Source organism: Botrytis deweyae (genome assembly GCF_014898535.1).
Source record: "Botrytis deweyae strain B1 chromosome Unknown BDEW_003, whole genome shotgun sequence".
Taxonomy (NCBI): Eukaryota; Fungi; Ascomycota; class Leotiomycetes; order Helotiales; family Sclerotiniaceae; genus Botrytis; species Botrytis deweyae.
Window position 1 is genome coordinate 1,486,740 of NW_024066210.1, and position 13,008 is coordinate 1,499,747.

At 41.7% G+C, this 13,008-nt stretch overlaps 5 protein-coding genes across 5 annotated transcripts; all 5 read right to left on the reverse strand.

Moving 5' to 3' along the window:
- Nucleotides 1-678: 678 nt before the first annotated feature.
- EAE98_001828 (uncharacterized protein) lies at nt 679-1,882 on the reverse strand (the record flags this gene model as incomplete). The annotated part of the gene is made up of 2 exons (XM_038949447.1): nt 679-1,036; nt 1,095-1,882. 2 exons carry the CDS (start codon nt 1,880-1,882, stop codon nt 679-681), a joined length of 1,146 nt encoding a protein of 381 aa, XP_038814432.1.
- A 1,004-nt stretch (nt 1,883-2,886) lies between these two features.
- EAE98_001829 (uncharacterized protein) lies at nt 2,887-4,348 on the reverse strand (the record flags this gene model as incomplete). The annotated part of the gene is made up of 3 exons (XM_038949448.1): nt 2,887-3,016; nt 3,074-3,469; nt 3,525-4,348. The coding sequence occupies 3 exons, from the start codon at nt 4,346-4,348 to the stop codon at nt 2,887-2,889; spliced, it is 1,350 nt and encodes a 449-aa protein (XP_038814433.1).
- Nucleotides 4,349-5,533: 1,185 nt separating this feature from the next.
- Nucleotides 5,534-6,578, reverse strand: EAE98_001830 (uncharacterized protein; the record flags this gene model as incomplete). The annotated part of the gene is made up of 2 exons (XM_038949449.1): nt 5,534-6,493; nt 6,546-6,578. 2 exons carry the CDS (start codon nt 6,576-6,578, stop codon nt 5,534-5,536), a joined length of 993 nt encoding a protein of 330 aa, XP_038814434.1.
- A 1,486-nt stretch (nt 6,579-8,064) lies between these two features.
- EAE98_001831 (uncharacterized protein) lies at nt 8,065-9,590 on the reverse strand (the record flags this gene model as incomplete). Its single annotated transcript, XM_038949450.1, has 3 exons — nt 8,065-8,825; nt 8,878-9,505; nt 9,558-9,590. The coding sequence occupies 3 exons, from the start codon at nt 9,588-9,590 to the stop codon at nt 8,065-8,067; spliced, it is 1,422 nt and encodes a 473-aa protein (XP_038814435.1).
- A 952-nt stretch (nt 9,591-10,542) lies between these two features.
- Nucleotides 10,543-12,969, reverse strand: EAE98_001832 (uncharacterized protein; the record flags this gene model as incomplete). The annotated part of the gene is made up of 1 exon (XM_038949451.1): nt 10,543-12,969. One exon carries the CDS (start codon nt 12,967-12,969, stop codon nt 10,543-10,545), a length of 2,427 nt encoding a protein of 808 aa, XP_038814436.1.
- Nucleotides 12,970-13,008: the final 39 nt, after the last annotated feature.

Genomic DNA, 13,008 nt, shown 5'->3' on the forward strand with positions numbered 1-13,008 from the left:
TCACATACAGGCAGGTACTGCAACACATAAGACCTAAGCTATGTCGGTTGTTTTGATCTTTCTGGGTGATAAAGAGGACTAGAATGATTTTCAGGGAATATTGTTAAAGCATATAATGATCATATTCAAATCATCTTGGATTAAAGTATTGTAACTCTTGATGGATGTATGACTAGAGCACAGCCACATGCACATCTTTGATTATACTGCGGTCACTGGGTACATACATATAGTGAAAGTCTAATCGTGTTGATCCTTGCTTGTAATTTTCGACAGTCTGGTTTGTTACCGTCTGCATTCACTCTCTGGGCCTTTCAGGCAGGAGAGTTATTAGAGTAATGTGACCGATAGATTACAAGAATGTGAGAATTACATTATACACTTGCTGAATTCACACAGATTTATGAAATTTTCAACCAAATAAAATTAGAATGTACATAATTAGGTAGTAGCTAATCTAATGAAGTAAATTGCTTTTTGGGGATAAAACAAATGAATCTGTACAATGAAAAAATAAGGTTTCTTCAAAAACCAAGAATACATATGCATAGATTCATACGAAATGACCTTGTTCATAATCACAGTCCTAGAAAACCAAAACATGCACATACTATATATTATATGAGTGAGGTTGAGTACATCAAATATACACATTATCGGATTATTTTATTGTCCCTATTAAGGGACAGATATTTCTTGCGGTATTTCGTCCTCCCACAGAATGCAGAGGTCGAAATAGGCGCGTCTGGGTTCCGTATCCGTGTTTCCCACTAGGATGCTTTGCATTGATTCGGTTCCCCGAGCCTTGACCAAAATCTTCTCCAACAGCTTTTGAAAACCCTCTTCAAAAACATCAGCAATATTTCCAATGTTGTATTTATAGCGATAAACCTCGTATCTCATATTAATGAGTCTTCTGAATGCCGTGCTGCTTTCGAATTGCAATACAATATCGGGAGTTGTACCGTAATATTCCTTATACCATTCCAAATCGTTGTCGCAAGTGGACTTGATCCGGTAAGCATCTGCGAGACATCTTCTAAATGTTAGCAATTAGATCTTCAATTTATTGAGAAAGAAAGAGATTAACTCACGTTCCTCCATGCGCAACCTTGTTGCCTTTTTCAATGATTTTGATGTCGCGTAGATGAGATGATTTGCTCCATTCGCTTTTTCTCTTTAGAATACCTTCAACTACTTCACTGTAAACTTCAAGCACATGATCCAGGTCCATAAGCTCATTATTCCGATTCTGAAGAGTGCTTCGTAATTCCTCCCTTTCTTTCTTAAGACTGGTAATGATATGATCCTTTCTGCTCAAATCCTCGCACGATTGTTTCAATTGAGTACGTGCTAATTTGGCAAACTTGTCACTTTGCTCCTTGGCTTTGTCAGCAGCCGATGCCCGCGCTGACAATCCTTTGCACTGGATTTCTAAACCATCCAAGCGATTGGTGAGCAGGTGGGTCAATTTGTTCTCTTCAGACAACTTCTGCTTTATACTGTCTAGCATCTTATCTACAAGTGAGATTCTCTCAGCCAACGCCTTCGAGGCGTTGCAACGGGACTGGGTCAACGCGGACTGAAGAAGTTTGTTACCCCTATGAAGTGCTAACTTCTCCTTGATAAGCCTGTCTCGTTCTTGTTGATGCTGAGATCTAATTTTCATACTCTGGCGTCTCAACTTCAAGCATAGATTTTTCCAGTCAGTTGTATCTTCGCCTACATCACAGTCTTCGTTTTTCTCAAGCATTGAAATATTCAATGTCATGGGAATACCGCTCATACTTTCATGACTAGTAAGCTGCGATATATTCGGTAGTGATGCTGACAGGGAATTTTGGGATCTTGGGGCGGACATCGGAGTCTTTCGGTCCTTCATTGTTGATTCGTTAGCAACAAGTTTATATATTTGTAGTGTTGATTTATTTATGTGATTGAAAACTTTTGAGACAAGAGACCGAGAAAAATAAAAAGGGAGTGGTTATGGTCGCAGATTTTGAAGACTAGTCCGTGAAATGATGATCAATAATGAACTAAAAGAATGGAATCAGTCTTGTAAATGTTTGAAGATTTTATACTAAGATGTCAGATGTTGGCACAGTCATGTGGTTGTACTGACGATAGCGCTAGCGACTCGAAACTACCGTAGCAACAGTTTTATGTACTTAGATACGTTCAATTACATATAGACTAGTTTCATTCAAGTAACATAAACATCGTGAGCTGCAGTATTATATCGACCGCAACACATCTTTGGTAGATGGCCTTTCTGTGCCTTAGCTGGATTATACACGAGGATTCGCATATCCGCGAAAACCTTCGATTAAATTATACGTCACCATGGCTGCAAACACACTTCCTAGCTTGGTTTCAAATTCTGACCCTTCCCAGGGTGTATGTAGCACCCAAAGACATGTAATATAGCAGTAGGTAGGTACCAATCGTAAGTCCAGCGGCATCCATATAAGGAATTAAGCGAGATTCACGTGTTCTGTTCAGGTACGGTAGGTAGAAAAAAGATTAGGCTAGTGGTTTCCTCTGATAGTTGAAGGCTGAGCGAAGATATGATCATCAATTATTAATTTTAGAGAAGAATCGGGCCCGAATTCTTAAGTTCGAGTTTTCCTACTCACTGGCGATACCGGGCGTATCATTATCTGTGTAAGTGTTATCTTCGCTTGTTGGTTTCAATTTGTGTGGGTAAATGTGACTTGTGAAATAAGTTGAGAATTTTTATAGATACAGTAATCTATTAGTTTGCCAGTATGACCCATTTGTATCGTGTAAATTGTCCTTATACAGTCGTAAGTTATCAGAAAACAAGTAATCTCTCTCATCACAGGCCAGCTTTTCCCACACCAAACTAACCGTCCAGGCTCCAGCCTAGAGAATCTTCTCTATTGCACTCTTCATGCCCTCACTGATAGTTCCCATGATACTGCTACCTTGTTTCCATCTAGAACGATTTGTTCTTCCAGAGAAGTTAGATCTGCGTCCGAAAGACATCGCTTTGCTGTTTTGTGTCTAGTTAGCATACTAGAAGAATAAAATTGGAAGTCTCTTTACTTACGGATCCTTCCTGATCTCCTTACGAGTGGTCTGATCTTTATCAATTGCTGCGACCCATTTGCTACAAACTTCCTGAAATAATGCCTTGACAACTGGGTCCTTCAACAGCAGCGTCTCCATGATATATGCATCATCTTTATCAGTTTGGCCTTCCGCGGGTAGACTTTCGTTGATCTGCGTCTTTATTTTCTGGAACGTAGTCTCAAACTCGCTTATAATCTGCTGATCGATGTATTCGAGATTTCGCAAGTCGAATCGCATATTAATGAGTTTTCGAAACGCAGAACTCCCCTTGAACCTCTGAGCACCTTTGTCTGTTACGCCATACCCCTTTTCAAACCAGTCTGAGTCGCCATCCATAGGCTTAATTTCTATTCTCTGCAAGTCTGCTAAGCATCTATTAATTTGATTAGTAAGTTTACAATTGTCTTTCACTAATTGAAATGACTGACCTTCCACCATGAGCAGCAGAATTGCCTTCCTCAATCAGGGGTGAGTTTCTCAGATTGCCAGGTTTGGAAAGCTCTCTCTTGCGACCAAGTATCTGAACTGCAACTTCGATTAGTGGCTCGTGTTTTTTGTCAAGAGTCTCAAGATCTGCGAGGGAAGATGTCTGGAGATTGGCGATCTCCACATTTTTTGTCTGGAGAGATGCCGCATGTTCTTTTGCCATATTCTCAACAAGAAAGCTGTTTTGGTTCTTCCATTCAAGTAGCTGGGCAATTTTGATATCCTGTCTCTGGATAATCCTGTCCGCTTCTATTAACTCTTTGCGAGCTATCTTTAATTCTGTTTCCTTCGAGTTATCTAAGATGGGACTGGTGACTGGCACGGTCGTCTCCTCAGCACGGTGATTTTTCTGCCCAGAGAGTGGTTCAGAATCGACACCACGAGTTTCGTTGGTCACTTTTGTTCCGCGTTTTTGGAGTTCCTCCCAAGTCATTTTTTCTACCCCATGGTTTATTGAGAACGGGGTAGTACTCGTAGTAGACTTTTCTGGAGATGACTCGAATATATCTATGATTGTAGGAAGCTCAATAGTGTTGGGTTGTTCGTTTGTTTCATCCACGGTACTCCCCTTTGTGTTGAACGCTACCTCTAGCCTACGAATGACTCCTTCTTTCATGTGTTCGGGGACTAAACTCAAGTTAAAGAACCCATGTGCGAGATCTATCAGGAACATTTTTCGGTCTGCTTCGGGAATGTCCATAAAATTGATGACGTTGTCATTGACCGAGACTCCGTTGTTTCGGGAAGAGGATTGCGAAGCCGACATCGTAGCAATTGCGGAAAGACGGACTATATCTGGAAGTAATTGTTGAATAGTGGAGAGGTGAGGCTGTCACCACGTCGGAGAAATACTTGAGGTAATGTGAAAGAGACAGGTTTCAAGACTTGATAGGAAATTTTGCTCTTATTATTGAAATCAAAGTTAACGTCGTAGTCTTAAAAAAAAGGAAGCAATAAAAGTGTAAACATTACTTGAGTATGGTTCTTTCAGTATCTATTCAGAAGTTCTTATTTCCTGAGTATACGGCTGCAGTCATCTGAGTATACGGCTGCAGTCATACAGGGTTATGTTTCCCCGAGATTACCCCTTTGCCTCACTAAATCATGCAATCTCGGGTGCTTGATGGGCTTGTGAATCTCTTCAAGTAGTGAATTTGGTAAAAACTATTGCGTTATTCAATGTAATAAAGATTTAACAAAATTGAGGGGTAAAGACATGGATGTCAAGAATCATGAATAACAGAGATTAACAAGGCAGCCAAACAAAAAATTCATGAGGAACCATGCAACAATGCACTGGTAAGGTCGAGTTAACTATTTAAAGGCTACAATATATATATATATGTGTGTGTATGTGTATATTTAAAATCAAAACTTGCAACAGCATATTTGATGCTCTCTTTTCTGTGGAGTAAGTCTCAGCTTGTGTCTTTCATCAATGATGTATTTCACAACTAGGCGAGGTTGTCAGGGGGTCAAAGCATGCGGAAAATGTCGAGAGTAAATAATATCACATTGTAAACCAGAGATCTCAATGGAGAGATAAACACGGTGAGAGTCAGTCTGGTTGAACTTCTATCTCGCAGGATAAACTTGTCATGGTGGAACTGTTCTGTCAAATTTAGCATGGGTGACTTGTCGTTCCGGGTGATTTCATTACAATTTGGGATGTTTCTACATATTCAGACCATTAGCTATTGACTACGTAGCCGTCAGATTGTTGCCAATATTAGACGCATGGAACTTGACAAGTCATTATCAGATTCAAGGTTGATTGGATGATGTGGATTGTTCGACCATAATGCTAAGGCGAATTGAATGCTGATTCCATCTTGATACCTCAGTATAAATTTCTCCAAGCCCCACCAGTTGGTAGATACCCAAACAGTTCTTGAGCGAGCTCCAAGTTATCTTCAGTGCGGCTTTCGAGATCATCCTTTTCCTCTTCACTTTATCCATGGCGCTGACGAGTCTTTCTTTGATCAGCGTAAAGTTGACATTCGATCTCGTTCAACTCTTCAAGCTCCTTGCATACTTCAGCATCCGCAGCCCACTCAACATCATTCTTAAGCTTTTTCTGCGGGTATACCGTTAAAACAAGTACAGCCACTTGATATTGCAGCTGCTCATGGTTCAAGCCCCTCGCAGACTCCAAGTCTAGAGGCAATAAAAGCTTGAAGCTGCCATTTATTTTGACCAGTTGAACAAAAATGCAAAATGATGAGTTGGCAATGATGACGCTAGGTTCAACACAATAGATGTCCTTGTAATGTTCCGAGAAGCCTTCCCTATACTCGAGCAGGGACGGATGAAGAACAACAAATGCATCGGCAACTGGGTTTGAACCATGTGCAGCAAAATTGCCACGATCTTTGAAATGTTTCTTGGGGATTGAAGAAGTTTGGATAGATCCTGACAGGCTGGAAGCCATCAATCGACGCCGAATTAAGAGACCGACCAAATACAGTGCAGTCATCCCTTCATTCTGCCTTTTGAAATCATTAAGCTTAACTTTCATATTCTTAATGATCTCCCTCAATGTTTGCCGTTCTGCCTCATCTTTTATTTCTATTTCATGCTCGGAATTTTTCAAGTCGGTCGAGTCGGACTCGTCAGAGATGTCAGAGTCATCATTTTCGTCGGAGTCGTAGGAATCCTCTGAGTCGCTGGAACTATCGGAGTCATTATCGGAGCCGTCAGTGTCGTCGGAGTCGTCGATATTATAATTGGAGACTATTGGGTCATTTCTGATGATAGATGCTTGTTTCTGGCGCTTCATGACTGCCTTGAGGCTTTCGATGCAGGAATTTCTGTCCCTAATGGTCTTTCGCAGTCCATCGATGATGCTTCTGTTGACTTCATTTTCCGTTTTTTGTGCCGCGAGTTCACATCGAAGGGTAGCAGTAATGCTCTAGGGCGGAGGATATTAGCTCATGTCAAGCAATTAAATTCTGAAAACATACCTTGAACTGCATAAACAGTTCTTCTTCCTCCATCTTGGCACGCTCTGGATTCCCTTGATGTTATAGGACTCTCGATGCCACAGGGCGAATTGCGGCGTTGTTGGCGACAAGAGAAGCTTGAAGGGACACCGATCTGAGAAAGGTTCGATTGTTTTTCTCGATTTTTCTCTCAGAATATTTACGCGTTCTAGTCGCGGGTTTGAACAACGAGTGAATTTACATCTAATGTCGGGAACTCGGCGCAATCAACTATGCCACTTCAACGAAGAAGATCTCACAGTCATTTGAATACTTGGTTCTTATGTTTGCTACCTACGCTCAAAACTCGGGAGCAAATACTAAGAATTCAAAAGAATGCATGTAAACGAAATGATTAGTGAGAGGTTCTTGTCTTTTCCAAGCAGGTTATTTACCATACATCACGGTATCTCCAATAAAAGAATCGTACATCTTCATTACATCCACTCGTGATGCTCGCAAGCCTTTGTGACTGAGCACTATGTTTGTGCGGTATTCCTTATGCTGTTTCTGAAATTCTTCTCGAACGCTCCAAAGCTTATGGCATTCTCTAGGTAGACAAGGCCTCACATTGGCGAGGATCTTCGTTTATATTATATCTCTAGAGTTCTTAGAATATTTTAATTGCCCCCTATATTCCCGGCATTCATAGTATATCAAGCTTCTACAGTACCATGATTTAAATTTCCAATAAAAGCTGACCATATTTAAAATATGCTGCCTGTTATTACAGGGATGTGCGAGCCCCAGAGCAATTTGGGGTGTAAGAGATGTATCTCGTCATTCTAGCACTTAAAAGCAGGATCTGGGCAGCTTCCGAAATTATGCTGCGGGTTTGACATCATCGCCATATGCACATCACAGCATGCTTGAGCATCGCGTGCTGCATCATTGTCGGATTGTATGACGTACTCCCTGGAGACAGCGCCGACCGATTCTGGGTTCAAATTCGAGTTCTATTATTCGGGCTCTAGCCTTAAGCTTGATGCTATCTGTTGCATCTATTAAGGCTCTGTCATCTCTCGACTCAATATTCAAGTCTTCAAGTACGTACTCCCAGCAGATAACTTCCAGAATCTATTGCTGAGCTATTTCATCTCATAGCTTCTTCCATGTCCCTTGCTGGCCATCTTCGTATTTCTATTGTAGTAGCGATTTCTTCTAGTTGGTCTAAGACTCATTAGTATCGAATCTCGTGAGATTGTGAGAAAAAGATATTACATACACAGAGCACTTGTAAGTTTTTAGACACTATTTTAACATCTTGATCTGGAAGGAGCAAATATATGAAGTTGGGGTTCTTGTTTGAGAGGAAAATCAGATGCCCAAGAGAATTGGAAGAAGAAACCGAATTGAAGGGTATCGGTGGCTGAAATTCTGTAAAATATCGATATTACAAGTACTTAGAAAAATATTTAATTGAAAGCTAGCCAGCGTACAATTTGTACCCTCCCTCATCTGAAGTGTTACATTTTTGGATAGAATGAACATCATGTTTCTCTCAACTTTGCTTTGACCTTTTGCGAGAGAGACTTAGATTTGCACGGAAACTTCTATGTGCAGCTTTTAGCTTGGACATTATACGTTGTAGATCACCAAATTCCTTCATCACTTCTTCGTCCTCCTCAAAATCATCATCATTCACAAACTCTTCTAGAGTAGAAATCCTATCGACCAGATCTTTGATGCGCTCTCTGAGCATACCGTATGTATTACCTACGATACCCTCAAGATTCCACAGCCTGAGATTCTCATACCAGTTGATCAAGTAAACCAGGTAAGAGAATCCTGTATCCTGGGATGAATGCGGTTTTGATGACTTGAGTACAAGCTCAGGAGAGACAATATAATTCAACAGGAATTGCTCCCTGAGTCCAGGGCACCGATTCAAAGTCGCATTCCCGCTTTCGCTGCCAACTTCAACGGTGGGGTCAAATTTACCAATCATATGAGCATCAGCAATTGCATCTGCGCCATGTGCAGCAAAGTTTCCGGGTTTTAAGATATTATCTCTAGCTGTAGAGCCGGTTCTGGCTGCGAAATCAAGCTCCAACTTGCGAGCTCGAATCTTAAGGCCTATCTCGGATAATGGCTTTCTGAACGATTCTGTCTCTTCGAGAAACTTGTGGCCGGACTTTGCACTGCTTTCCTTTTCGCAGATATACGTAAGTTGACTGGACAAGTGTTCAATGACATTCTCATTAATTGCCTTTCTCTCGGCATCCAGCTGCACCACCTTGACTACGTGATGGAGTTTTTTCTCTGCGACAAATTAGTATCAGTAGATATTGATCCAAACTGTAAGCTTTCTTACCTTGAGTTAATTCGCCTACAAGCTCGAGGACTTCCAAACTACCAAAAACTGGTCCAGAATTTGGTTGCGCACTTGAAGGGAGTAGAGTTACCTGCGCTATGGTTCTATCTTTGTCTGCCAAGATTTGATTTACGTTCGAGATGATACGATCCTTTTCAGCGATAACTCGGTCATTGTTATCGACGTTTCTCTTGAGGGCCTCGTTTTCTTCGCAAATATTCTTGAGAGCGTCGGTCTGCTTAAGCGCTTTCAGTTCTTTGGTTTGATTCTCGTACCCAGAGTGTAGTATCATATATCCTTTTTGCCAGTGTTCCAATCTGGAGCCAGCATCAGAGACTTCCTGCTTGGAGCTTTCATTCGAGGTCTTATGAAGACAATATCCCTCTTCGCAACTCTTTTCTTGCCATGCAACAATTTTTTGAAGTTTCTCAATGGTGATGTCTCGGTCCTTGATAGTTTGATCTTTTTCTGATACAGTCGTATGAAGTTCTTTGATCTTTCGATGAGTTTTGGAGGCGTCGATCGAAGCTGATATAAGAGAGCTGCGAATGCAATCATTATCTTCTTTCGCCTTTTTCAAAAGAGCATCCTTCTCCACGAGCTGCTTTTTCAAATCGCATATCAGAGCCTGTCAATTAGTCAGAAGCAGCTTCACAGCAAATTTCAAAATGCTAACAAACCTTAATGGGCTGAAAAATCTCATATTCTTCCATTTTGTGAGATTGTCGACGAATTTCCAAATGAAAGGCTGCGAATTTTGTTCTCTTGGTTACGAAGACGGGGTAAAATAACGTCAAGCAAATCCGCCGCCAAACCCGAATTTGTAAAGATCGAAGTGCGAATCAAACTGATAAGCCAAGCAAAAGCACAGTATTGAAGAGCGTCGTCAATATTGTACATCAATTGAGCCAAAGACACCGATAAACAAATTGTCGTGATGCGATTCCTGAGCGCGACAGCAAAAGAAAGTGAAATTGAGAAATTATGTGACCAAGATCAAAGTCGCAGAAATCAATCCGTGCCTCTGATAAACTGATCCAGAGATAGTGCACTCGCGGTTGCTGTCGTCAGTTCCTATCCATCCAATAAATTTTGGTGTCGTCGAAATGTTTCTTGTATTACGGGCAGAATGGACGGAAGAGACCAGACGAGAGATTTTGGATTAGGCGAAAAGTTGCGGAGAATTTTTATGCTGGATTGAGAATTGTGGTGTGTGAAAAGTGAATCACTTGCTATTCCTGACATCTCGATGGCATAGAATATATTGATTTAAACTTGGGAGACTTCATTTTGATGCTGGTTGAGTGTTGAATTTGTTAAATTCAAGGTTAATTTTGTGGGCTTCGCATCGTGGACTGGACAGAGGAAGAGTTACTCTTATAAATAGGGGATGGGCATGTTAGAGAATCGCTTGCACACATTATTAGTCTGACAAAGCAATCAAACGCTGTTTGTAGATCGCCAATAAGCAAGCTAGAGCAACATCTCCAGCTTTGTGATGGATTCTGGAGAATCATGTTTGTGTATTGAGTATTTTGATTCTTGTCTATGATCTAACTACACTTTTTTGTGACAGCTCAAGGCAAGCAAAACTGTAATGTAACATTCCACTCCATCGCCGTTTGATACATGTCAATTCCAGCAATCATGATAATAATCCGAAGTTTACCAAGGCTCGATGTAATCTGCCTGTAAATCCTGCAGCTCTGATGTTTCCAGGACTTTCAGATTGTGCTGATATGGATCATTCTTACTTACCCTACTACTAGTTTCTCTGCTTCCCCTAGATTCCCTACCTCCTCTAGATGCCCTACCTCCTCTAGTTGTCCTCCCTCCTCTAGCCGTTCTACCTTTCCAACCTCTCATCGTCCTGTTCCAGTCTTCATGCATTGGCTTTTGAGATGGAACAGGAAGAGTAGCGGGACTAGTACTCCGCATATCTTCCAGCGAACTTTCTTTGGTAGTTACGGTACACGGTCCCCAACCATCATCTATCGGGTTCTGACTTTCATCAGATGCTAATTTGACGCTGGATACCGATGGAAGTCCATTCCAATCAAGAGGAACCGGCTGGAGAGGGAGACCAGAATTCATATGGGGAGGAGTATCAATTCGATCCTCAAAATATTGACTTTGACTCATACCCGGCTTCGAACTTTCTTCCGTTGGACTCTTGTTGTTGATGGGAGACTCTGCTCTATGAGTATCCTTGATTGACCAATCCTGTCCACTGATTTGGACGTGGTCGACTTCTAAGAAAACAGGTTGATCGACTCGTTGATATTTTATCTTGTTCATATTTTCCTCCTTTAGGTACAGGCTTTCTAGTTCTCGGAGGATAGAGTCCCACTTAATAAGTTTCAGCCAATCGTGCTTGTGAGCTGTGAATGGGTATATGCCAAATTTTGCACTCTCTGTAACGAAATCCGTCCTAAGATAATCTCGGTTGGTGCGCCATTGTTTGATGCGAGCGAACCAGTTAATCACTTTGATCAATGGCTTAGAGTGATCATAGCTAGCCATTGAAATAATCTCGATTGGAGAATGGTGGTAAGTTTGTTGGTATAGCTCGTCATCATGAGGCTTTTCGCACTTGTTATCAAACAGTTCTGGGACAAACATTACAGCGTCAAGTAAAGCGTCAGCATAATGTGCGACCTCGCCTCCCTTCTCAATGACAGTCATATCCCTTCCTTGCGGAATCTTCAGCCATTCTAAATGACGACTTCGGATTGCAAAGCCGGCTTGTTGTGGAAGTGCGCGTAATGTGGCACAGAACTCTTTCTTTTCCAGTATTGCCTCTAGTCTCATGCGATCCAATGCATGCCGCCTTGTCAATTTTTCATGGGCTTGAGTGCTATCACTATTATGCGTTCTTTCGATCTCAGTGAGGGCAAGATTCAGATCGACAGTCGTCTTGAAAGTTTTCCGGACATTTCTCAGCCATGCAGTAACTTCTTCAAAGTGCGTCTCATCGAAAGAGACACCCATGCGCGACCAAACTTTGAAGAAGGTCGTGGAATCAAATGTTTGTGGACTGTAGCTCTTTGCTAAAGCATATTGGTTTACCAAATCTGCAAACTTAGGAAAATTTTCAAATCTTTTGGCAGTAGTCCATTTGATACCATATATTCGGGTAAATGTTTCGCCGTCGGCACGATGTCCTGGTATTTGAGGATCAAGGTATAGAGTCATGTCGGCAAGAACATCAAAATCATGAGTCGATTTAGATCCATATGGAACAAGTGCTTGGGTAGGGGCGAAAGAACCTGGGTTACGCAACCGATGACTCTCAACGAAAGTCGTTCGCACCTCTAGCCCAACGGTGTCAAACTCTGTGCTTCTGCAGCTTAATGCTTTTTCCACAGCCTCCTTCATCACAGTTTCAAACTCTGTTCTCTGACGACTCAACGCTTTATCCACGGCCTCCTTCACAGCAGCAGCAACGTGTTTCTTCGCTTCCAAATCTTTGTTTCGGTTTTGGTTCTCCCAGGACCACTTACAACTTTGATGCTCAAGCTTCAGGTTGTCGATATTTCTTTTCAGCTTTTCAACCTCGCTATTATAGTAATCGCAATGGTCCTTTGCGAGTTGCCTGAGAGACTCCACTTCCTCCTTCAACTTCCCATTTTCTCTGACTAAACATTGCTCCCATGTCCATTGTCGCTGCTGAAAATGTTTGGCTTGCCGAATTGTCTCCAGGTAATGATCCTGCGACAAAATTTCTCCAACAAGTGTATCGTGCGCACTCTTTGCAGTTATCAATGACGCTGTTTCCTCCGCCAATTGAGCGCCCGCTGTGTTCATTTCCAACTTCTTGCGGTCGAAATCCTCTGCGCAACTGCGAATCTTCTCTTCTTTGGCTTCGACTTCTTCTCTCAAGCTAAGTAGTTCGGTTTTCTTTGTGGCTAGTTTCTCTTTGATTGCGGTCGTTGGATCTGGAAATTGGTAATTATGGAGAGATGATATGAAATCGCCTTGATCTTCCGAGTCATTGTCTTTAGAATTCATACTTGAAGCTTGATGATGAGGAGATGAGTAGGAATCATCAATTCCCCATCCGCCGCCGTCATTGGGGGGTGACCACGACATGGTGCTTTGTGTTTTGAAAAGATTATCTTGATTTGTGTT